Below are 26,672 nucleotides of genomic sequence, written 5' to 3' on the forward strand. Positions count from 1 at the left end.
GTAATAAATGCCAGATCCCAGTAACACCTTTTTGCAGGTTCCTGATCCCCCACAAAACTAATAAAAAGAAAATCATATTCTAAAATGTTATGTTAATTTTATTTCCTTTTTGGTGTTTAAAGGAAAACTGACTCCAAAGTGCTAAGTTTGTGCCACAAACTTAGAAATACTCTTATATGGCTAAAACAGCTTTGTTTTCTGCAGCCCAGAACCCTAAGCAACCTCGCAAAAATGCAGGACATTTGCAACACCCATTCTGAAATTCTGGTTACAATAAATTATCAGTCAAACCATTCCTAAGCCTGTTGCAGATTATAAAATGACAGTCAGATAATGGAATAATTTGGGGTTTTAGAAGTTTGGCTATTTTTTACTTTTAGATTCTTCATTTAAATCTGCATCTCAAAACAGGACTCATTCCAAATCTCATTTTCAAGCCCCATAAAAACAAAATCAAAAAAACACACAGCAGCATTCACTTTCTTCACAACTGTTCAGAGGTTCACCTTTTCAAATCAGAAAACTTCAGTCTGAATTTTTCTTCTCTGCTTGTTTAACTACTCAAATCAACTCAAATACTCACCACTTGCTGAAAAACTGAATATTTATATGAAAGCAGTTCTCCTGGTCTGACATAGATCAGTCTAACTAAATGAAAAATGCCCAACACATTAAACTCTGGATTCTGCTATTAGTTCCTGTTTTTCTAAGCTCAGTTCACATCATTCAAAACATATCAACTTTGAGAAGTCTGTTATGACAGCCAGTATCGCAATGTCCCTGAATCTCAGTAAGCCACATTCAAGTCATTTACCTCAAGCTCCCTCTTTTCACCTCACCATATAGTTACTTTATGAAAAACCACCAGCAAGCTGCCCTCAGTTTTATTTTATACACTTGTGATTTTCAGTTGCTGCTAGTCATATCTGAAATGCTGTTTTGAGAGCTCTAGCCCAAAGGGTATCTGCAAGAGAGATATTCACACAGAATATTTAATTGCATGGTAACTCAGTCATGGGTGTGTATAAGTCTGCAGGCACCTCCAGTAAGGATACTGGCTACTGTCTGGCCACAGAGGTTCAGTGATGCTTCAGCAACAAGTGAGACTGCTGTGGTCAGTAGCTCTCTGTGGGGAGCCCTGAGGTTGCATCCGTCTGACTGACAATTCTCTCAGACACATGGTTTGACTTTTGGTAGCCCTATGGTGAAGCCAGGAGTTGGACTTGACGATCCTTGTGGGTCCCTTTCAACTCAGGATATTCTACCTCCACTAGGCTGGATTCTACTGGAAAACCTGGGCAGGGTCTGAGCTTCCTGGAAAACCACAAAGGGGAAAAAGGGAGTAGATAAAAGCCTCAGCACCTCCAGGAAAGAAAGCCTTCTTCATCCAAGGCCATCCTAGGAAAGATGGTCTCTGCTACAGACTGTTAGACCTTCCAAAGTTTTTGGAGTTAATCCACACATTGCTATAGAGCACACTTCCCTTTTAACACACACACACTACTCGTTTCTGAACATAGTTGTTCTACAAAACCTTCAATTAAAACAAAAACAAAACAAAACAAAACAGCATTCGATTTGTTTTAATTTGTCTCCAGCTGACAAATGATTTCAAATCTGTAAGCTATCACACAAAAAAAAAAAATCACTCTGTGAACACAGTAGTGATGCAAAGTAGGGGATCTAATGTGCTTTTTCAGGACCCAGCAGCCTAGTATAAAGTAAAAGGTATGCAAGGATAGTAGAATGTCACTCCAACTGCTCTGACCTGAACAGGTCACAGGCAAGGAGGGACATGCTGCAAGCTAACAGTATTCTTGGTATGTGGCAGAAGTGTGATCCCTAAGGCTCTCCCTGAAACTGCAACAGCCAGTCTGAAGAAAAATGCAGAACTAAGGGAAGTCAGGCTCACTTCATAAAACTCTGAGTCCGTTTTTTACTGTGATGAAACTACCTGTCTTCAGAGGAAACTGTGACTCCTCCCCCAGCTGGAAAGCCAAGTAGATCACTTGTAAAATCAACGCGTTAAGAAAAAAGGCAGAAAAGGGATTAGAATGAAGTACCTCTGAGTCTGTGAAAAAGTTATAAAGGAGCACATCGTCAAATTCCAAGCCCTTTGCTTCATAAACTGTCAGTACAAGTGCCAAACTGAGTTCCTCGGGTATCTTCTCCTTTGCTGTTTCATTTGCAACTAATACTACCTATAATAAAATATATTAATAAAAATAACATGTTAGAAAGCCACAGACAGAAGACATACAAACATGTCAAGATAATGCAAGAGGTTTCCCAAAACCAGGCAGCATTTAACAGAGACATTCCAGCACGCTACACAAAGCTGCCCTAGAAGACTGACAAATGTGTGGTATGAGGGGACAGTTGAAGATCTGGTATAAGATAATTTGGAGTTAGAAAAGAATGGGACAAGAATCTCCTGATGCAATGAAGAGCAAATAGAGCCAGAAATGCATTAAGAAGAAAGAAAGAGAAACCAATAAAACAGCTATTTCAGAGTTTTAAGGGCATAATTTATCAGTAAAACGGAAGGGATTAAAAAAAAAAAAACACAAAAAAACCAAAAACCTATGGGCAGCCCTATAAAGTGATTTTCTATTTAGCAGCACAGCTGGAACAATCTGCAAAAAGCCGTATACCTAAGAAAAGCAAACCTGATGTGCTCCAAATTCAATAGGCTGTGTTTTCCTTTTGTTGCCCCTCAGCAGAATTGCCAGGTCACTGAAACTGCAGGACTCCAAGACTGTAGGCTTTGGTCCATCAAAGAGACCACAGTCCTTTGGAAGCCGATCAAAAGATTCTGGGAAATAATACTGAAGCAAATCAACCACCCCAGATGCAAGGCTGAGAATACCTACAATAAGCAGAATATAGATTTTAAAGTTCAATCAGACTGTTTCATACTCTCTTGCAAGAGACACTTTTAAAAGATTTTATTAAAATTTTGATCTTAATTACAAAAACAAACATGAGTGAGAGAAGAAAGAAGCTGTAAGGCCCACTTCATGTTTCTGATATTTTGACTAGACCTCATTCTTGAGCCTGTAAAGATCAGAAAGTTTGCTACAAAGACTTAGCAGGCCCTCCTCACAAAATGAAGGTCAAACGCAAAACTAATAAGAAAAGTAGAAGCAGCTCATCAATCCTGCAAAATCTAGCAACTTCAGGAAGGAAAGGAAGTGCATGCAAGTGCATCTGATTACTTTTTGAGAAGTTACCTTCAAATCAAACAGACAAAACATACATTAAGCATGACTGTTTGTAAAATTGCAATTTCAATAACATTTGTTCGTGTTTTTCCAGTCGCCACATCAAAACACAAAAAAGCTGATCATCTGACCTCTTAAAAAAACAAACCCAGCTGATTGAAAATGCTTTGAAATGGCCAATAGCAAACCTCGAACGTTAGTGACACCTGAAAAGCACAAACTCAGATAATAAATTTCATACTCTACCTGAATGAGACCTGTAGTTTTGGTACAATTGATATATCCTTTTCGGTTTTCTAACACGCTGCTTCTTGTCCATGGTGTTTTTGCTTGCATAATGAAACAGTGACCTCAGATCACTGAACCGAAAAGCAACTCCTTTCATTATGCTCTGGGCAGTGTCACCAGTTAGAAACATGGAATTAGGGTCATTGATGCATTTCATTAACAGTGCTAACTCAGCCTGGGTGAAATCCTGAATCTCATCACCATAAAACTCATGGATGGACCATGGCAGCTCCCCAAGTTTTGAGAGCCTTTGAGATAAGTTATACAGCAAGTCTTCTTCATCAAAGTAGCCTCTCTGAGACCTTATCTGTTGATAAAGACAAAAGAGGTGATAGATTTCACTTCTGTCTTCTGTGAAGTTTGGTGATCTCTTCCGGCCCAGTTTTTTGTACTGCTCCTCAGTAAGTTTACCCCCGAAGCAACTCAGTGCCTCAAAAGAGCCTTTCAGAAAGGACTTTATTTCTTTCCAAACAAGTGCAGGATTGTACAAGCTTTTACCTTTTATCATTTTCGGCCAAATCTCATTTGCAAATAAATCGTAAGTCACAAAAGTCCGAGGGTCACTCTCCCTAGAGTATCCATCAGCAGTTCTTTCTTCATCACCATCTTCAGCTTCAGCATTACCCTCTTCGTCTTCATCTTGCCAATTTGGTATCACCAACTCTTCCTGGGGACTCCAACCAACAATGGTTCTCTTAAGGCTCCCATCTTCGTTCCTTGGAAAAAATGGGTCAGGCATAGATGCATCCAGTAACAGCAACAACTGCTTGGAGGTGACAAACAGTGGGAAATTTTCATCTTTAATGTCTTGTAGCCTGTGAACGTTTGGCTCCAGAGGCTTGAAATGACTGGTTACCTTAGAAGACTTGCTAAGTTCAATGAAATTCTTCTGAACTTCTTGGCACAAGACGGGATTTTTTGTTACAAAGATCTGGTGCAGATGCTCCAGTCTGTTTGGTTCTTCTGAATTACACATTTGGTCGTCTTCATGGTCATCACGTGGATTTGTTTCTGTATCAGTTGTGCCCGTAGCAATTTCTTCATCCTCACTGTCCTGGTCTTGCTCCTCACTCACCTGCTCCTCACTTGAATCATCACTGTCCTGTTTTTCTTCACATTCTTCATTTTCTAACCTAGGTTTTTCAACATCACTACACTGTCTCTGTCGCCAAGTCTGCCTCTCTAGCAGAGGACTATTTGCCATGGTGGATTTTTCCCAGTATGAATAAAATTTCTTCCAAAGCCTATACAAGCAGCAAGTCGTCTTCCCTGTCCCACTTCGTCCAATTAAAATGATTGGTTCCATGGGCTTTGGATTGAGGTCAATTACTGCGTACTCCAATTCCCCAACTCGGAAAGGGTACTCAACAGCAGAATGTACATCATTTATGATGTTAAGTGCCATGTTAGTACTGAAGCTGTGAAATTTCATTATATTGTATTCCATTTCTGCTGCACTGGCTGGAGGGAAATACTCAGGGATAGTATGTTCTTTTGATTTTTCCCTCTCCAAGTCTTCAACATAACAACGTGGAACACGCTTATGTGTTGTCACATAGTAGTTCTGATGTCCTTCATTTATGCCTTTGAGCTTTTTCCTTAAGATACAAGATAAGCCACGATTGTAGGACAAACATATATTGTCTAAAACACGGTTCAGTTTGCAGTGATCGAGAACAATGGCCCAAATTCTGATCATTTCTGTGTAAACTCTTCCTGATTTTTCTGGAAGACATTTTGTCTGTTCTGTCTCCATAATCTTTTCTGCACTCTCACTGCAACGAGGAGAAAAGTCAATTGCAAGTTCCCATAGCATTCTTGCACCTTTGCCCAGTTTGGCTTCATAAAGCTGGATATCGGCTTTTAAATGTTTCAGTGGCTTCTGAAGACCCCTAGACCACTCCCCATTGCCAAGCCTCTTAATAGTCATTATAGTTTTAGTTTTCAGGTAATGAGGTACATCTTTGCTGCCCAAGGTCTTCAGTGCTTCAGGAGTGCACTCTATTTCCCAAGTCATGTTATCAAACTCCTGCACATATGCCTCGACGTCCAGAATCTTCTCTTCCTCTGGTTCGTCCTTCTCTCCATTAGAGAGGCCCACACTAAATTCCTGCACTTCCTTCTTTTTCTCTCTGTCATCTCCTTTTCCTTCAGAATAACTTCCACAAAGCTGTAAGGATGCACTTTTTCCCTCTTCCAAATTGGTCTGACCTGAAGATTGTTTTTGTACCACAGAATTATCTTTCCTCAGGGCATCACCCCATTTCAATTGCTGAATTAGAGTTGCAATTTCCTGCACTAGACTTTCCTGCATAGTTAAGGGGTTGTTTATCTTTTCCATTTCCTGCTTTGTTAACTGATCATTTTTTGTCTTTACAGAAGACAGAGTTTTTACATCATTACGTGCTGTGTTGCCAGATGGTACTTTTAATAAGGACCCAGAAGACGAACGTCCTCCATTCTTTGGCTGTGACACATCAGAAGCTGGAGTAGGCTTAAGTGTTTTAACCGACTGCCCTGCTATATCCTGCCGGTACTTCTTCTTCTCTGATACAGCAGTATTCCAGGCAAGTAGCAGTTGGTCATTTTTCTTAATTCTGTGCCTCACGTCTCTTCCTAATTTGTTCTTTATATTAAAGTTAACATCAAATTTTGCCAATGAATCCATTATTCTTTTTGTCTGCTTTGAAAATCCTCTCTGAAAAATAACATGCATCACTGTATTTCCGTTATCATCTTGTACATTTGGATTAAGATACGGAAAGTCAGAAGGTCTTGAAGCAAAGAGATCAAGCAGATAGTTCAGGATGTTTATGCCAGTGCCATCTGAAAGCAAGAAAAAAAATAAATCAGTTGCTTACGATTCATGGTAGGCCAAGAATTTTTAATCCTTTTTTTGTGCAAAATCAATTTGCTTTCAAAAGACAAATTTTACATCTCATGTTTTTAAAACAAGTTTGTTTGAAATAGCTCAACACAGCTTTTCTAATATTCAGAAGAAATCATATGGTGGCAGCAAAGCTTTAAAAATTTTTTAGTTTTGTAGCTGCTTATGGAGTATCAGTTAATTTAATTCCTTTTTAACCTCCAAGTCATCTTCCAATATCAGTCCTGACAGCTACCAAACAGAGGATGGTGACTCTGATCATCCAGAAAACAAGCAGCTCTGATACGACACTAGGGTCAACTGGTTCATTTTATTACACTACCCAGAAGGAATCTGCAGCACACAGTTTTGAGTTACATAACTAACCTGTGGCAAATCCCAACTATTACCTGGTACCTGAAGTTCCTAGTGCAATTTCTTACTGAATAAGATTAGCCCGATACTTCTTTAGGAAAAAAAGAGAGAGAAAAAGAAAGAGAGAAAGAGAGAGTGCTAATGCTACTGCATTCCAGTTTTAATCCAAGTGATGTATATAACTTAATCCAGATTACCTGAAACATTTATTTCCTAATGAAAAAAGTGATTAATCAAAATCATTATAGAGGAATTTCACCTCAAAAACTTTGCACAGTGAAAAATACTTAAAGATACCAAGTTTACACTCTTGATTTAAAGTCTACAACTGACCTATGTTTTTAATCTCTGTAAAGCTATTAATGAAATATGCATGCATATTTCATTAAATATAAATACATTTCATACATATAAATACAGTGCCTTAAATTATCTTACCCCTTCAAGTCAGAAATGCATTTTTTACTAATTTAAAATTAAACCTAAATTTGGGGCTTAATTTGACAGATTTTCAGCTTTCCTCACGTGTTTATGTAAGCCCTACAGTCCTTTCACTCACTCCTCTGAACAAAACTCTGCTTGAGTTACAACTGAACAAAAACAGTCAAATGGATTTCAGATGTCACTGTCAGATTTCCTTCAAAGTCTGCTGATACAGCCCTGTTTTTTTCTTTGTTTCTTTCTAGATACTTTATATTTAAACCATTCCCATCTAATACAAATTTTATAGGTTTTCAGAGAGGAGCTTTGCTTTCTAAATCAGCTCGATTAAATAATAATACAGTCAGAAAAAAAAAACAGGAAGTGATGGAAATGTTACAGCTGCCTCAATCCCATCAATCAATTGACCAGCCATTAACTCTCCTCACAGCTCCAGGCACTGCAAATTAAAAGCAGAACATATCAGCTTAATAAAGGTTTGTCCATATCCTTTGGCCTACAAACTCTGCGGACTGAGATATGGCCAAACATCCTGGTCTGCTGCCTCTGTTATCACATGAAAGAAAACAGCAGAGGAAGTGGTACTGAGCTGGACAGGTAAGAAATGAGATCATGAATCATCATATAGCGGAATATCTCAAGTCTGAAGGACATCATAAGGATGATTGAGTCCAACTCTGGGGTCCACACAAGACCACTAAAAAATCAAACAGTATGTCTGAGAGTGCTGTCCAGACACTTCTTGAACTCTGGCAAGCTCGGTGTCATGACCACTGTCTTGGGGAGCCTTTCCAGGGCCTGGCCATCCTCTGGTGCAGAACCTTTTCCAATATGAACTTTCCCTAATGCAGCTTCACGTCATTCCTTTGAGTCCTGTCACTGTCACCAGAGAGCAGGGATCAACACCTGCCCCTCCACTCCCTCTGTGAGGAAGCTGTAGGCCACCATGAGGCCTCCCCTCAGTCTCTTCTTGTCTGGGCTGAAGAAACCAAGGGACTTCAGACACTCCTCATACATATTCTCCTCTAGATCCTTCACCATCTTTGTAGTCCTCCTTTGGACACTTTCAAGTGGTTTTATGTCCTTTAAGTATTTTCAAAATTTGCTGTGAAAATGAGTGATGCCTTCCTGCTAGACATATTTGTGTCCCCTAGACTTAAGCACACAAAAACTTTACCTCTTTTATCTAAACAGATGTGGACTGCAGCATGCAAAGGAGTATCTCCTTTTGCAAAGGAGACATTTCGAGGATCTGCACCCTTGGTCAGCAGCAAATACACCAGTTCAAAGTAATTCTTTTTCAGGCAGATTTGCAGTGGTATTTCAGATTTGGCTCCAGTCCCATCTGGCAGAGCTAGTGTGAAAATAATAGGGGTTAAATATGATAAACCAGATCTGCAAACTACAGAAAGTGCTTGTCAGAGAAATGTACAAATTGATTACTGAGCAGGCAGAAAGAGTTTTTGAGAATGAAAATCTTCAGAATCTCCTTTGATCTTCCAATAATCTAAGCAGCCAGTCCTCCTGTTGCAGCAGGAAAACACAGGCCAGAACATATCTTCTTCAAGTAAGTCAGTCACTGAATGAATTAAGAAATCTCCTTGCAACCCCAGACAGTCACAAGGCTGCACAGCAGGACCGCGTGTCCACAATTTATAGCTAGTATCAAGTTATAACATGAAGTGAAAAATGGCAGAGTAATTCTAGGAATAGAACCTATGCAAAACAAGAAAAATGATCATGTTCACAGTTACTGAAAAAAAGATACTTGGTCATGCCCTTGAATTCACTGAAGTAGCCAATCACTTGTAACATGACAACAGACTTAACCCTAAGACTGTGAATCACATATTCTATCAGGTTCAGGACAGGGGAATTAAAGCCTAAGAAAACTATAAGCAAGGGAACAAGAATCTTTGGCCTTTTACCTCCTAATCTAACTCTGACAGCCAAAGTTCATTTGAAAAACATCTTCCATCCTACATAGCCCTATTAGGTTTCCAGTTAGCAGGTGCAGGAAAAGGTATTACACCTCAACAAGCTTCAGCACTTACACAGAACCACAAAAACTATGCTTTCATATTTCTGAAACTATGGTGCTCCAAACATGCAAAAGAAGATATCTTTTTAAAAAAAGTAATATCCTAATTTTTTCACCTCCTCTTTCTACCAAACATCTTATGAGGTGGACTCGCTCATCCAGTCTGTCACACTGCTGGATAATGCTGCCAATGTCAACATCTGAAAGATTGCAGGTTTTTAAGAGTCCTCCATCTGATGTGTTTTCCCCATTGGCTTTTCCTGTTAGCAACAGCAAAACTTCATGCCACATTTGCTTCTTCAACAACAGTTTTATGATGCTGTTAGCACAGGCCTGGGAGATGTTGCAAAGCACCCCTTCAGGAACTTCTGCAAGACAAACAGAACAAAATAACTCACTCAAAAACAGGCAGTAAAATCCATCTCAATGTAAACAAATTTCAGAATAATGTGCTCATTAAATTCAAATCACAGAACAGCAAAATTCTACACTTGTATCCTTTTGTCTTTATGCTGACAGACAAATAATTTTGAACACTTTTATTCATCATATTGAATTTCTGTGCATATTATGATGTGTTTTCACTGCAAAATACAGCAGTAAAAATAAATAAAAGTACTCAGTTCCAGTAATATCAACTGTAGAAACAAGGAAATGAAGAAAGGGTAAAAGAGCAAAAACTGTATGTTAGCATGAAAACAATTAAGATGAGAAATAGGAACTCACTGTACCTTTCATAGAAGAAAGCAGTTTCAGAAATCTCTGAAACACATCTTCCTTCAATATATTTTTATGATGTAACCCATTTTCAAAACTGCAGAACTTGACAAACTGTTCGAGAGCATCCAGGAAAGAATTGACTACAGCTTTTCTTCTATCTTCTTCTGCAAAACATTACAAGAATTGAAAATCCAGTTCTTCATGGTCATGTTTTCAGGACAGGGTTGTAATACACCATATTATTATATTTCGTATCCCAAAACACATCTGATACACTCAATAAGTACTCTTTACATTAATACATCAGGCTGAAAATTGCAATAGTAGGCAAGCTGCTGCACATGCAAGCAGGACACCGTTGCCTTGCAATGATAAGAATTTTCAGAGTAGATGACTTAAGAACAGTGACAACTTCCAGCATACATTTTTAATCAGATGCCCTGAGCTTGTCTGAATCTCCACTGGCATTTAACAAATACAGCCAAAGAGTAATTTACCCTTTTAAAACTAAACAAACAAACCAGAACAACAAACAAACACATCACAATAAAATGACACCTACAGGTTTAAGATACTTGGGTAATGGACAATTGCTGATTTTAAATCATGTTCTAATAACAGATATAAATGAAAACTCAGAGTCCTTTTCAGAACTGACGGGCAAGAGTAGACTGAAAAACCAGTTTAGTGTGTCAATTCATCAAATTCCATGTTAGCACTGGGAAAATAAGCACCTTTCCATAAGACAACTGGTCTTTCACAAACCAGAAATAACAGTAATAGTTTTTAAAATAATTTGCAGTTTGCCCTTACTTCAAGAGTGTAACTAAATTTTAGGTTCCCTGCTTTGGTTATGAGAGGCTCTCCAGTAGTCCACTCTGCTGCTCTTGCCCCTTCTCATGTGAAGAGATATTAAGTTTCCATGTAACATGGAATTCCAGCTGCATATCACCTATGGGGATCAATGACGGCTCAAAGTTTCTGAACAAGGAGGATCTCTCACTAAAACATTTTGTTTTCAAAATACGTCATCATCTTTTCACATACATGTTCATCACTTCAGGGCTTCTCTTTTTGGTCAACATTTTTGCTTCATTTAAATCATTTTAAATATGTCAGGGATGTTTTTACCAAATGTTTCATTTGCCAAACACAAAGGTGAAGCTAAATGGTCAAAACTGATAAAAGCATCAAAAAGATGCAGTTTCTATGGCAGGAGGAGCTTTGTGCTAAGGGAAAAAAAATCCAGCAGTGGCTTATAACAACTTCCAGCAATTTGTAATTACTTATTGCATGACACATAAAGAAAGTTAGCTGGACAGCAGACACCTTCAGGCAAGGACAAAATGTTCAACGTTGACTCACCAGGGTGACAACACATACAGAAAGTTACATAAATTCCACCTACTATTGCCAATTACAAATAAAGCAATTTTGCACCCAAAGGTTACAATTTAAAAACAGAAAAAGCACCGAGTCCATACGGTACCTTCCAGTTCCACAGAGGAGGAAGTGTGTTTCTCAATGTGACTGCTGACTACTTTGACAGCATCAAAGTTTTTATTCTTTTTCAAAATATCTATGACGTTTCTTGACCGTGCATCTGGAATGGTAGGATCAGCCCCAAAGTTCAGAAGCATGAGCACATCTTCTGTTTGACCTAAAGCATTATAAGAAAAAGCATTAGAGGGGGAATAATTCTCATTGTTCAGGGGCTGTTTTGTTTTGTTTTCTTGTTTTCAAATGTGGCATAATTTCTAGCACATATATATATATATATATGTGTGTGTGTACACACACACAAACACATATATATATACACATACATAAATATATATATACACACTCACATATATATATAAAATTCATCCAGTGTCTTAAGAATTGTTAGGTATTATATCCAAAAGAAACTCAACAAACTGTTAAAAAATAATTATAAACTCTGTCTTTGCTATTGTAAGTTGGGAAATGGGAGCACTGAAACACAAAGTGATGGGGTGCCTCAAGAGCATCCAGTTAATCAGAAGCAGTATGTCAAAAGCCTCTCCTTTGCTATGCCCCAATCCTGTTCTCCAGTTTTTAGGCAAACTGCTCTGTACATAAAGAAAAATCAAAACAGGAGATTTTTCTATTGTTATTGTTACTCTATAAGTCACAAGGTGACTTAACAAAACTGTCTATTTCACACATTTAAGCATGAATACTGTGTACTGATTTTCTTTCCTGTGCAGCAGAAAACACATTACTTTTGTGGTAATAAGCCTTGTAACAAAGATTCCTAGTTTAACTAATGGCAAGTGTCATTGCTTTTAACAGAAGTCACTTTAAGTGTTTTGAAATGCTATACAGAATTACAGAACAAAGACAAATATAAATATCACTTCAAGTTTTGACGCAATGTTTAATAATTATTCTTGAAGTTGAGAAGCTCTCCTCTTGCAACTTCCCACTGCACTCCCAGGAAGCACTTTACAGCCCTGCAAGCAGCAGTACTGATCTTCCAACAGAACAGCTGGAAGAGCACAGGAACACCAAATCATGTAATGCAAGGGAAGATGAAGAAATGCTGAGCAAAGAATTGTTAGATCATTACACTTCCCAAGGCACAGCTCCACACAACACAGTCTCTCTAATTGCATGCACTGAAGGAAAAATCTGGATGAGGAAAGAGTGATGCAGACTAATCCAGCTGTCATGCTTTGCCTCAACAACTCTTACCATTCAAGCTACCTCAGGAATTACTTTTTGTTAATGGATGGAAGCAAAGGTTTTAATACCTTTATAAACATATCTCTAAATATGTATATAGCCTCTTTCAGAAACACAAGAGTCTTATAGTAAAAGATGTTGCAAAAGAAGTATGACTTCTTTCCAGGAAATGAAATTTGTTAGAGACTGCCTCCATCCCATTCATTTTATTAAAGAGAGCCATCAGAATGTCACTGTGTTAAACGACCTCGAAGAGTGGAGTTATCTTGGCGTGGATGCCTGTTTCCTGAGGCCACCTAGTGGGCAGCGTAAGAAATAAAAGGAAGAATGCCAGGCTAAGTTAACGTAAAAGAAACCTCACACAAAACTTGAAGGAAAGCATTTCATTTTTCATCTCTGACAAAGTACACTGCTACTTAGGTTTTAAAGCTTCACCTAGTCAAAACAAACAAATAAACAAGCAAACAACAGAACTGAAAAATAGGATTGGTCTTTAGGAGGTCAAGGCACTTTTAGATTTAAAAGGTAACTAAAAACTGCAGGGTTACTGGAAAATCATAACCAATCAAATCAAGAAGCAAAAATTAAAATTAAAAAAAAAAAAAAAAAGGTCACCAAATGAAGTATACAGACTTATAAGGGAATTATTGAAATGCTTATATTTAAGTTATTATGTTCAGATTACATGGCTTTCTCATTTTCTTCCTTATATGTACTAGTAAACACTGGGGTCTGAAATTTTCTGCCATTCTTCATTTTTCCATATGAAAAAAAAAATCACCACACGAGTAAGAATAAAGAAAAAAGAACTGCATTTACTGCGTTTCCGGGAATAGTCACTGGAAGATGCCACGATGTGCAGGAGAGTGCATCCATCTCTGTCTTGCTGGTTGATTCTATCCTTCAAGTCTGGCCTCTGAGAAAGTAACCATCTGAAAATATGGTTCTTTTCTGAAATGATAAAAGAAAACATTTGTTATAGTAAATAGATGCAGTAGAAATAGATACTTTCCCCCTATGGAAAGTAAAGATGCACCTGTATGAAAGTTTTTCTCACACATGAGGAGTATGGGAGGTAAAAAAAAAAATAAGCAAGAGAAATGATACCACGAACCAGCTGCATTGTGGGAGACTTGACACTAAGTTCTCACTGATTTTCAGCACGCATCACTTAGTTGACTCATGAATCTTTAGTACATACAGAAAATGTTGTTCCACACTGAGGTGGCAGGAAGAAATACTTAATTTTTGTCAAAGTTGGCATGCCTAGGATCTGAAAGAACCTCAATCACACAATAGTTCCAAAACATAGAAGAGAATATCCATATTAGGTTTTTATTGCTAACAAGCACAGATAATGAATAAGAGAGTTTACAAAATTCTTAAAAATCACAGATTCATAGAATGGCTTGGGTTGGAAAAGACCTCAAGGATCATCAAGTTCCAACCCCTCTGCCACAGGCAGGGTTGCCAACCACTAGATCAAGTATTAAACTAGGTTGCCCAGGGCCCCATGCAGCTGGGCCTCAAACACCTCCAGGGATGAAGCATCCACAACATCTCTGGGCAACCTGTCCCAGCATCTCACCACTCCCAGTAAAAAACCTGCCCCTGACATCTAATCTAGATCTCCTCACCTTTAATTTAAAACCATTTCCCTTTATCCTATCACTATTTAGCCTTGTAAAAAGTTGATTTCCCTCATGTTTATAAACTCCCTTTAAATTCTGGAAGGCCACAATGAGGCCTCCCCATACCCTTCTCTTTCCCAGGCCAAACAAGCCCAGTTCTTTCAGCCTGTCTTTGTAAGATAGGTGCTTCAGCCCTTAAATCATCTTTGTGGCCCTCCTCTGCATCTCTCGAAAAGCTCCACATCTTTCCTGTGTTTTAGTGATACATGTAAAGTCATGCCTACATGATCTGATTTAATCATATTTGCTTTTGTCATGGTTTTATGACGTGACGTGGGTGACATGAAAAGTCTTCTCTCAGACCTCGAATTTCATTCATTTTCAGAGATCGATCAACAATGGTAACGATATCTTGCTCACCTCTTACTCTTTCAACTTTGTGTTGCCCTCGTAGGCATTGGTGACCATGACCTTTGAGGGCCCCTCCCCTGGACTCAGAGGTATTTATCCTGGATCTCGGAGCAACTCCTCTGGACCTCTTTCCTCCTCTTCCTTCTGTTCTAACTGAGTTGAGATCCGTTTCATTTTCTGTCCTCTTACAGGGGCAACTGACACCAATTGTGGTGCCTCCTGTGGTTGATCAGGTTGGTCAGTTCTGATGCTCTCGCCCTCTAGCTCCGCTTGGAGTTTGTCTTGTTCGATTATGAGAGTATTTAGTTCAGATTGGAGGGTGTCTCGCTCAATTTGGAGGGTGTCCTGTTCAGTTTGGATTGAAGGGAGTCTCGCTCAGATTCGAAAGCATCTTGTCGAGATTGGAGATTCCTTCTCTCAGCTCGGAGATTTTCCCCTTCGGCTTGGAGACTTCCTCTCTCAGCTCAGAGACACTCTTGCTAGGTTTTGAGATTCTCTCTCCTGGCTAGGAGACTCTCTTTCTCAACCCAGAGATCCTGTGTCTCGCCTTGGAGACTTTCTCTTTATGACTGCAGAGAGTTTCTCTCAATCTGGAGGGCATCTCTCTCGGATTGGAGGTCTTTTCTCTCAACTAGGAGACTCTCTCGCTCAGCCTGGAGATTCTCCCTCTCTGCTCGGAGTGTCTCCTGGAAACTCTCCTTTTCAGCTTGGAGACTCTCTCGCTCATTTTGTACCGTCTCCCTGAGACTCTCCCTTTCAGCTCTCAGACACTCTCTCTCAATTTCACAAACTCTCTCCCTCTCTGGGATAGTGTTGAATAAGGCCCGATAAGCATTAGCCCAGGCCCCAAATCATTTGTGCCTCCTCAGATCTGCCTGAGCTGCAACATCCCTGTCTCAAATATCTGTTTAAGCTCTCAGGGTCTTTCAGGTGTTCAGGAGTAAAGTTCCATGACACCGAAGATGTCCATCTCTCTAAAGTCTCTCCCAAGCCTCTCCACACTCTCTGCCACTCAGTATTCTCTGGTTTTGGGGAGGGCTCCTCAAAATATGATAAATACAAATACTGAGTGAAATGATGAACAGTACATTTAGGGAGATTGACAACATGATCAGATGAGCATTCAAAAAATATGCTTAAAGGATTCAAAGGCAAGACTGGGAGCCTGCTTAAGAATCACAAGTTCTGTAGAATTAGCAGCTCCCTCTGGAATTGTATGCCACATTGTATGCAGATACCAGGTATGTATTTCCATCAGTGTTTTCAATCAATTGTATATACCTATAGCTCCATAGAACAAAGTGGCAAACTTAATTAAGGCCCAGTATTTTTTGAGCATTAAAAAAGAAAAAACGATGGCATGCAGTCCCTTGAGAGGCAGTGTTAGAAGAGAAAGCATTTTTTTTTCTCTCTTTACAGAAGCAAGATAGCAGTGCTCAAAGTTTACAAATATCCCAGAATACTGGCAGTCTGCCTGGACTTCCAAGGTCAAGTTTTCAGTGAGCACCTGTGAAAAAGATAAACTTTCCCAACAAAGTTCTCCGAGAGCAGAGAGAGATTTGTTCTAAAAAGCTAAAAAGCAGCTTTTGCCTGCATTCTCCACCAAGAATGTTAACGGTTTATGGGCTGGTTCAGCCCAGTTCCATGACTGGCGGGGTGGAGGGATTTCGCAAAATCCGCACCTCTGGAAAAAGGGAAGTAGGGGACCACAAAATAATTAAAAACAGTGGCAACGATCTGAGGAGAAACAAACTACTTTACTAAATATAGTATCGGAATGCAAGATAGCACACTATAATACAATATAATTAGAATTGAAGCTAATAAATCAAATATATTGAGAGAATGTCTGAAAGCTGGATAGGCCTCACCATAAAGCTGAGGTGAGATGTGCAGTCCAGTTGAGCAGCAGAGACAGGAGGAGAGCTGACAAAGAAGAGCGGACAAAAAAGGTGACCTTGCAGGAGTTCTCTCCTCTCTGTGACCACAAAGTCCCCTGGGGAATGTAGTTCTTCTTCTCTTCCGGGCAGGTACCCAGAACTTGAGCATTAACAGTTACACTCCCAGTGCCCTACATGATGTTATGATGTGGAATACCAATAACCAAAAATCATAAAACCATGACAGCTTTTTCTCTGAAGATGACAACATTTGGTTTATTTTAACAGAGGATGTCACTTACTTGCTTTGATACACAGTCTGATAACAGCATGAAGGGGATGAACTCCAATGGATTCAACTTTTGCCCCAATGGAAATCAGCCATTTGACTAATTCTGCTACACTTTGCATTGTCTCATCACATCCATACAACTCAAAAGTCTGATAATGAAGAAAAGAATTACAACATGTTATTTTATATTCACAAAAGACATTCCTTTAAAATCACAATTCCACAATATCTTTTTTTATGAATTGGTCTGGAATTGGTGGAACAGTAACAACCAAGTCATATTCATTGTAAAATGAAACATTTACAATAAACGTAACAGATCCAGTAGGAGTTCAAAGCAAATACATTTCTCCAATGAGATGTTAGTGAATTTTGAAAGACTCTTCTCCTGCTCTGAAAAACACTGAATTTGAAGCCTATTTTGTAATACATATTTCTGTATTTCTTCCCTGTAATTGATGGCAACTTTCTGCTATACAAGTCTATCAAATGTTACTACATTCCAGTGCACATGTTGCTGTAAGTAGGTATTGTACTGTCTAAGCTCAGATGAGGCAGCTTCTGCAAGTTATCCTAAAGCAAGAAAAGACTGAAGAAATGTTTTAAATTGGAAAACAGGAATTACTGATTGAGGAAAGGAGGTATAGACAACCCAGGTAACATCTCATACAGCTCAGGAATCCCATCAATAGAAAGCAGAACAACACCTCATTCTCTCATCCAGCCCAGGAAGCATCTAGCATTATTAAGACAGCAACGATAATAAAACTGTTCACACAAAGAAAAGCTGTTAAGTATGAATTTTACAGGGAAATTTACACACCAGGACTGAAAGCACACAATCTGAGAAGGAAAAATTTGAACCAAAAAAGGATGTTTTATCAGGGATTTAATGAGCTTCAAGCACAGCCTACAAGCAACAGGACATTGACACAGGAACTCTGGAGGTGAGCAAAAGAAGCTCAGAGGGAAATTGAGATAACATGCGAGGAGGATCTGGTCACGAGGGGGTGCTCAAAAACAGTGTTTAGACATAACTGCTACACTTGTGCCAGTCATTTTTTAAATAGCAGGCTTTGCACAGCCTTCCAACATCCACAAATAAATCTTTCTTTCTAGCACTTCACGCCAAATTTTGACTGGCAAGCAGTACTGTTTGTGCACAGTCACAAAAATAAAATACAACAAACTACAGGGTGGCAGCAGGGGAAGTTCCAGCTGTCAAAAACCACATTTTCCTCTCATTTTTGCAAAAGATAAGCAGTGTTCATTGATCTTTCAGGGCCTGGACTCTGACCCACCTCTCTCCCTGCAAAGAGCTGATCAAATGCATGAGGTATGAAAGAGGGTAGCATGAAGTCCAATTGAAGCTCCTTGACTGGCATTACCACAGCATACTTGTCCAATGCTAGCTAACCATGGCATGCTTGTGTAAACACACCTGCTTTGTAATGGTCCACAAGAAATGCTTTACCTCAACTGTTACTGAAACAGGATGGGCAACCACTGCATAGTAGCAGATACATGCACTGTGTACTGCCTTCAGAAACTTAGCATGATATTACTACGCACATCAGCTGCTGCTTCACATGCACAAGGTGGGCACAGATTGACTTCTGCTGCAGATGCCATTGTTTCAGTGAAAGGCATTAGAGTTGTGGCTACTTGGTCTATACATTTCCAGCTTGCCAAACCCCCCTACAGTATCTGGAAGGTAAGCCTTCAGGGAGCCAGTTTAGCAGCCTGTATCTAAAGCAACATACCAAAAATTTGGGGCACTGAGTAAAGACAAATTCCAACACAGCAATGAGCTCAATTTCTCATAATGAAATGCAGTATCATGAAGCAGTCCAGAAGCAAGCCTGCAAAACATAATACCACCCTAACCCAGGAATAATAAAAGTCATCCTGGTTGGAAAACACATTCAACTTAACAGATGTCAAACATTTTTCTACATTAAATTTAGTGTCAGGTTCCAGGTCTGACATGAATAGCTTGCTGCCCTTGAGAGGAAGATATCTTTTGGTGACCAATAAAAAGGAAATACTAAATTGCATACAAAAACTATACAAATTAAGGATCCTTTTAATGATCAGATGAAAAGAGACAAAACAGATTATTTAACATAATCATATATTACTTAACATAACCATGTATTATTTTTCATTTTATTTTTCTTTCATCTGCTTTCACCTTGCCCACAGGACAGAAAATCTCCCACTAAAGAGAACAGAAAGAAAAGAAATAGACACAAAACTTAAAAAGCTTGTCACTTTACCTCAAAGAGATTTTTCAGTGGTAACTGGTTGACTGTGAGATCGGTGGGCAAGTCTTTCTTCTTGGACAACAACAACAGAAAAGACTAGGAAACAAAACAGTGGTGATAAGTGTGCTTAGAAACTTTGTTTTTCACTGCATCACTAGACTTTTTAGGAGAGTGGGCTAACATGGACTTTTTAGGAAACATGGGCTAACAACATTTCAGATCTTTTTTTTTTAAGATTGTAACACATCACTGAATTTCCCTTTTCATTTATCAATTGAGCTAACATATTTACAGTGGTCTGTGGGAACCTATGACCAATAAAAATCTCATCAGAAATAGAAACCACATGGAAAGGATCCTGTCCTAAAAGATCTCCAGTACACCTTTGGTAGTGATTCTTTTTCAAGGATAAGAAGAACTATGTAATTGCAGGCCTGTCAGTTCTATTTCAGTGCCTGATAAAATTACAGAGAAGATCATTCCGGGAGTTACTGAAAAACACATGAAAGACAATGCACCCACTGGTCATAGCCAGCACAGGTTCATGAAGGGAAAGTCCTTTCTAATGAATAACTCCCCTTTCACAGCAAGATTACACACCTAGCTGAACAAGGGAAGCCAGTAGATATGATGGTTTTGGATTTCAGCAAAGCTTTCAGTACTGTTTTTCATGATGCAATGGGTGAGCTCAGGTTGGGCTCCAAGGGTTACAATAAGCAGGATTACATCAGGCTGGCAGCCAGCTATTTCTGGGATTCCTCGGGTAAAGCTTCATTTTAGGGCCAGTTCTCTTCAATGCTTTTATCAATGACTTGGATACATGACTTGAAGGTATACTAAAGAAGTTTGAGGATGACACTACATTAAAAGGAGCTGTGGACTTCCTCAAGGGCAGAGAGGCCTTGCAGAGAGATCTTAACAAATGTAAAGGCTGAGCAGTCAGCAACCACATGCAGTTAAACAAGGCCTGCAGCTCCTCACAGGGAGCAGAGGGGCAGCGCTGAGCTCTGCTCTCTGTGGCAGTGACAGGGCCCAGGGAACAGCACGGAGCTGTGCCTGGGGAGGGGTAGCTGGGGATTAGGGAAAGGATCTTCACCAGAAGGCAGTGGGTATGTATTGATCATGTACTGATCCACCTGAGTGTGTCTTCAAATCCTGAATGGCACTCTTGTGAGTTGACTTTGTAAGGCTGCCAGATGCTCCTCTTCTTTGATCCTGGTGCTCACAGGGCTTTCTCACACTTTTTCCTCACTCTGCCATGCAGCATTTTGCCTTTTCCTAGACAAGTTTCCCTGAGGCTCCCACCAATGGCCACTGGGGCCCAGCCATGCCCTGCAGTGTGGCTGTTGGAGGGGGCTGGAAATTGGCTATGCCGAGCATGGGGCAGACCCAGCCTCAGCACACACTGTAGCCCCACAGCCCCCTGCCAGCACCTTGCCACCAACACACTGTAATTATGGCAGTGAACCATTTTTCATACAGTTATTATTTTAAAAGAGGGTTAAAAATGACTTTAGGTGATACTCCTCCTGATTGTCCAAAATAATCTGGCTTTATTGAACAACTGTGTACTTCCACTGAGTGGATCTTTCATCCAAAAGAAAAGACACTACAAATAAATACATTTTTTATCCCTTCAGTGTCTTTCAAGAATAATAGAGCCCCGAGGTGGAATCAAAGCAGAAATAATAGCAGGAGACAAGTGGAATCTTAACTTTGTTGTATACCTTTGAGAAACGAATTTTGGAAATTATTTTGAACTAAGAATATTTTTCAAGTCTAAAAACCAAGACAGTTGAATCAAGGAACACTAAAATTAATTGCTTTTTTTTTTTTTATCTTGGAGGTAACACAAGCTTACCCTGAACAGGTACTAATGACTACCTTTTTGTGCAACAGTACTACACTATACTTGATCTTAGCCAAAAGGCCAAGAAGCGAGTATGTAACATTTGTTTTCTCTTCACTGGGACAGACTTACCTGCCACTTCCCTTTCTGAGCCAACTTTTCCATCACAGATTGCCAAATCAGTGCATCAAACTTTGCTCTGAAAATATAATCACATGCGGGGTAGAAAGTTTGTGGCAAGACTCGTTCATCTGCAAGAGTAAGCAGTTATGAAAAGTATGTAAAGTTGTGGTCTCCAATTAAATTGCTTCACTGCAGAGCAACAGCTTTAGTATTAATACTCAGGAGAATGCTAATAGGGAGCAAACATCTGACTTCTTTAGCATGACAACCCTTGGTCACCGATCAGTCTTCTTTAAACATGGAGAAAAATGAGTCCATCACCACCGAGTGGTTCTTAAAATAATTAAGCTTTTAATTTGAGCTTACCATTGACACTTGTGAAGATTCCTGCTATAAAATCAGCAACTTGAGCTTGGTCTACAGAAGCATTTAGAAGAGTCAAACCTCTGTGAAACATAGAAATCGCGTTACATGCGTTTGATAACATGATCAGCGAGTGGCCAGCTCTATAATAAGCCTATGAAAAAAGAAAAACAAAAAAGACCATTGTTAGGAAAACATTCAGAGATCTTGACAACAGAATCACAGAATCTCAGGGGTTAGAAAGGATCTCCAGAGATCATCCAACCTCCTGCTAAAGAAGGCTCCCTACGGCAGGCTGCTCAGGTAGGCATCCAGGTGGGTTTTGAATATGTGCAGAGAGGGAGACTTCACAACCCCCCTGGACAGCCTGTTCCAGAAAAGTTAACAAAAAGGTATCATTTTCTCCTAAATTCATTAAGTATGGTATAAAATGGCACGTAGTGCTATTTTCACAGCTTCTCACACACATACACCCTCCAGAAAAGCAATCGAAATCCCTTGCAATTCACACTGTGCTACTGATGTCATTGTGCATGCTATGAAAGAGCAATAAATAGATATAGATATATATAGTAAAGATAGAGAAAGCAGTAGAAAATATCGTGGAAAATAACTAAAGGATGAGAAGACATGCTGTTAGCAACTATCCTGGACAGAAATGTTTCTTGTCACAAGGTCCAGAATATACATTTATGTCATTGTACAATCAGTAGGTATACAATTGTACAATCAACAGGTATACAGAAGTTAGGCTTACTAAGATTATCACGATGGAACGATAATCAAAACAAATAGAAATGCTCATTGATATCACAGGCTCACAGTAAACTCCACAAGGAGTGATCCTTCCTCAGGGGTGGTCAGCACTTAAATGGGATCTAGAAGAGGTGCAGCCAGGCTCCCCCCTTCCAGTAGCACAGGTGAATTCCTTCACCTGTGCTCTCATAGCTGACTCATTGCTTGCCTCAGGTGGTCAATCAGAGGTTCAGGCTGTGATCAACAGTTCCCATGCAGTCATTATGTCACTGTTCAGTAGCATTTTGCAATATTTAAAACAATGCAGATGTTCTTCAGCAGATGGCACCTAAACACATTTATGTTCACCACTGAAGTAGGTTTTACTATCTCAGACTCATGGTGGAGTCAATTTGTTCAAAACATTTCCTGGTCAATCCTGCATCACACTGGGTCCCTAGCATCAAAAGAGTGCATAAGATTTTATTACTTGCTACCACCTCGTCTGCGACATTAAAAAAACAGTTATCTTCTTGAAAGCATTGGTACCTTTCCTGCTGGAATGAGAAACAACAAGCAAGCAAAACAGAGCTGCTTAATTTTATTAGAAGTAGTATTACAATAATATTAGGAGTAATTTTGATGTTCATGTGCACAGCCCAATACTGATTCTGTAATTTTTATGCTATAGTACATCTTAAAAACAGAACACAACAAAAAGCAGATATTGGCACTTGGTTTAAAACATAATGCAGGCAAAAAGTTGCCAGCTTCAACATGTGCATACCTTAACATAATGTGGGTCCCAGCTTAAGCTCTCAAAGGCTGAATGCATTGCTTCTCTCCATTTACCAAGATTGTACAGGCAAGTTGATTTGTTGCAGTATAATACAGCTATGTCCCCAGAACACCTGAAAAAAAGTTACCAGCATTACTGCTTATTCAATTAAAAAAAAAAAAAAAAAAAAAAAAAAGGATACAAGGTACTTTGTAGTTAGCAACAAGAAAAAGTGCACACATCACCCACCTAACTAACTCATAGGGTAAAACAGAGCTGTAGAGAGCGAATACAATTGGAACATCAGCTACAAAATCTCTCAGTGGCACCCTAATGGTATCTTAATGACATTCTACTCCCTTCTGAAGCAGAAGGTCTACCCACTGGACTATTGTAGAAAGTGCTGACCTCCATGATCCTGTGGGTCCCTTCCAATGCAATATATTCTATGATGCTATGAGAGTTTAGTGACAGTTTAGAAAACCTAGAGACATCTGGGTATTTAGTGAAAGGCAGTAGCCAGCAATGGGAGAGAACGGACACAGGAAAGGTGAAACAAATGCTAGACAACAAAACACAACCAGAAAGTGTTTTACTATATCATCAGTTGGTGATGTCATCAAAATTATATATATTTATGTCAGCTGAAGAAATAAACATATTTCAGAGAACTGAATGTACTGAAATACGTGCATCTGGATGGAAGAATTTCTGGAAAAAGCTTCCCAAAATTTAAAGTACTACACAGGGTAGTAGGGAGCCTGAAAAGTCTGTCTTATCTGTGCTCAAACAAATATCTTGTGGCATGGTGCTGCACCCTCTATCTTATTTCTACCTGGCAATTTACAGTCAAGAAAGTTGTTTAAACTATATTGAACATTTTCGGAGCACACTCTCACATGTAAGCAAATCTTGCCAAGGCAACCTACAGCAAGGGGAAAGGGAATGCTCAGGAGTAGACCCCAGTGGGAAGAGAAAGCCCCACTCCCCGCAAAGGGCAGAATCAGAGCCTGGTGGAGATGGCCTTGTTGGCTCTACCTCACTGCCAGCACAGCTCCAGACTACGTTTTACCATCCTTTGTCTAATGGCAAACAGTCAAACTAAATTAATGGCTGGTGTTACATCAGGTTCATAGCGTTGCTAATACATGGTAATAATGAATATTTAGAAGTCAACATAATGCCCAACTACTTAACCATTAACCATCACGTTAGCAATCAGTGTTAACTGAAGACAACAAGCACTTGGCATTTGGAAAGAAATATCCACAGAACTCTTTGGCTGAAGTTAGTTTTGAACTTATTTTGGAACACCAGGAAAGCTCAAATACCAAGAACAAAGTAACCTGCATGAATTGTTTTCAAAATAATCAATGATCCATGTAACAACAGACACCCACGTTCTCCCAGTAACTGGCAGAACAACAGCAACATCAATCCATAACATCTCAGCTACAAAGCAGAACTAATTTAACACAAACCAACATAATGTTTGGGGAAATGATTTGGACCTTAATTATAGCTATTATCAATGCTCGTAAAAAAAACATTTAGATTAAAGTTGCTAACTTATCTCCCACATGATACATAAAGAACAGCAATTCCTCCTTAATTATAAAACCGATACAGCAAAGAGCGTGACAAAAGACATAAGAAAATCATGTGTCAGGGGAAGAAATATAGTTCTGAGTTAACCACAGAACTGAACACATTTCTGACTGTCCTACAGCTCAAAGCTTGTAATTAAAGAATACTTACAGGCCCCATTGCCTTAACTGAATGAGCATATACAGAGCTTGATCATACTTCCTGATGGCCAAGGTGTAATTTCCATTTTTAAAATCCTGATTCCCATCTTGTTTCATAAACTGTGCATATTCCATGGCATCCATGCTAACTGCAAGAGGAAGAAAAAGCAAAAAAAAAAAAACAAAAAACCAACAATCAGTGATGATGAGAGACATCATTCCCCAAAATCCATTTCAACTTTCATTTTAGGTTTTGCATCTTTGAAAAGTAGGATGAAAGAGTACATCTTTTTGCTATCTGCAGTTGGAATAGTAAAATGTAACTCAGGTACCAACCTCATCTATGCTTTTGATACATCAACTTCCCAGCTATTTTTTAATCACATTTTTCTCATTGTTTCCCTTGGGTCTTGAACTTTCTTTTTTAAAATTAAGATTCCAAATTATTTAAATGCATTCACACTCTTTAAAAGCAGGAGGATATAAATCTGAGACAACACAGTTCATATAGTTAAGAAATACACGAAGCTATACATTTCAATTAGTTAAAGACAAAACTAATTAACTTGCTTTTTATTTACCTTTATGACTTTTCCTTTGTCCAGCCTTTCCAGCAAGACATTTAATAATCCAATGTACACAAAATCGCTTTGAAACTTGATGACTGCATGAAACTGCTGTGATGTCAGTCTATTAGTAGTGCCTGAAGACCTTTGAAGAAATTGAAAATCGTTGCTGAAATAAACATATCCAGCACTCGGAGAAATCAAAGGTTGAAACAGGCATCAGCTGAAAGTGATAGAAAAAGCATTTCATAATTAAAACTGTAAAGTTAATCTCCTTGCATAAATGTAATCACCATTTCAAGAAGCAGGTGAACAAATACGAGGGGAAAAACAGCCGCATGTATGCTGTGAGACAGCACATAATGATCACAGATGAAACAATCAAAAAGTCTTGAGCAGAATCGTTCTTCACCACTGGATTGTACCATTAAAAGCCATTTCCATTACCTGTGAAAGTCTCTGTTAGTCTCAAAAATCTCAGTACTAGCAAATAAGATTAATAACCCCAGAAGGAATGCACAGGTTTACTAATTATCCTGGTGTTAACCAACGTGGAACAGAACCAGAGACAACCTGTAACATCACAGCCTACTGATAGAAGCTGTAAAGGCTTTTCACAGCAGACCAAACGAGGTATTTTTAAGTGTATGAGCCCACAGGCAAAGCACCAAGTAACACTGATTTTCTCCATAGGTTCCCAAGGCAAACCCAAAAGGCTGCTGTACTGTACAGAGGATTAAGAGGCATGCTATGGGTGGCACTGTGCCTTGTCTGCGTGGAGATGCTCCATCAGGTGAAATGCAGTGAGCCTACAGGAGAAGCAGTGCACACCTCTGCAAAGGCAACAACAAGAGAACCAGGTGCTACAGCAAAGCTCAGAGCAAGGCTGCTCTGTCTGGCTGCAGAAAAGCCACTCAAAATTAGGCCTTATTTATTTAAACGAATAATGCTCCGTGATGATGTATGCAATGCAAACATTGCAGGAAGAACTATTTAAGTTCCTGGATATAGATGAAACCGACTATACACTGACTAATAAAAGGTTCCATCTGTGCAAGGTCAGGGTATGATGACAAGGCAGTACTGGAAGAGTAATTATGACAATTATGCCATGCAAATTAAATCATCACTTCATTGAACCATGTGCATATAATATAGAGTTTCAAAACTCCTTATGAGACAGCAAGTCAAGTGTTCTCATACCTTACATGGGTCTTTTGGACACTGCATGTTATGAACATTATTTAAGGGGGAGAAATAAAAAGGGGGGAAATAAAAAACAAATGCTAAAATATAGTTCCATCTTTTTTTTTTTTTCTTGTTTCTTTTCACACCATCAGAAGGTTAAATAAGAACCTCCCCCCT

At 39.2% G+C, this 26,672-nt stretch overlaps 1 protein-coding gene across 3 annotated transcripts in view; it reads right to left on the reverse strand.

Moving 5' to 3' along the window:
- TRANK1 (tetratricopeptide repeat and ankyrin repeat containing 1) overlaps positions 1-26,672 on the reverse strand; it is a 50,830-nt gene that overhangs the window by 16,100 nt on the left and 8,058 nt on the right. Inside the window, exons 2-16 of one of the 3 annotated variants that reach the window (XM_085226574.1) lie at positions 25,323-25,452; positions 24,752-24,890; positions 23,003-23,126; positions 21,484-21,634; positions 21,127-21,245; positions 19,158-19,241; positions 16,889-17,027; positions 13,484-13,615; positions 11,445-11,615; positions 9,967-10,119; positions 9,352-9,603; positions 8,372-8,548; positions 3,471-6,338; positions 2,670-2,869; positions 2,064-2,201 (exon numbers count right to left, since the gene is read on the reverse strand). In XM_085226574.1, coding sequence (XP_085082700.1) covers positions 2,064-2,201; positions 2,670-2,869; positions 3,471-6,338; positions 8,372-8,548; positions 9,352-9,603; positions 9,967-10,119; positions 11,445-11,615; positions 13,484-13,615; positions 16,889-17,027; positions 19,158-19,241; positions 21,127-21,245; positions 21,484-21,634; positions 23,003-23,126; positions 24,752-24,885 — 4,842 coding nt within the window. In that variant the 5' untranslated portion in view covers positions 24,886-24,890; positions 25,323-25,452. Of the gene's footprint in view, positions 1-2,063; positions 2,202-2,669; positions 2,870-3,470; positions 6,339-8,371; positions 8,549-9,351; positions 9,604-9,966; positions 10,120-11,444; positions 11,616-13,483; positions 13,616-16,888; positions 17,028-19,157; positions 19,242-21,126; positions 21,246-21,483; positions 21,635-23,002; positions 23,127-24,751; positions 24,891-25,322; positions 25,531-26,672 lie in introns of all 3 variants that reach the window. The other 2 variants (XM_085226575.1, XM_085226573.1) reach the window with 2 other exon arrangements.

Source organism: Meleagris gallopavo, chromosome 6 (assembly GCF_905368555.1).
Source record: "Meleagris gallopavo chromosome 6, MGAL_WU_HG_1.1, whole genome shotgun sequence".
In the NCBI taxonomy this organism is placed as follows: Eukaryota; Metazoa; Chordata; class Aves; order Galliformes; family Phasianidae; genus Meleagris; species Meleagris gallopavo.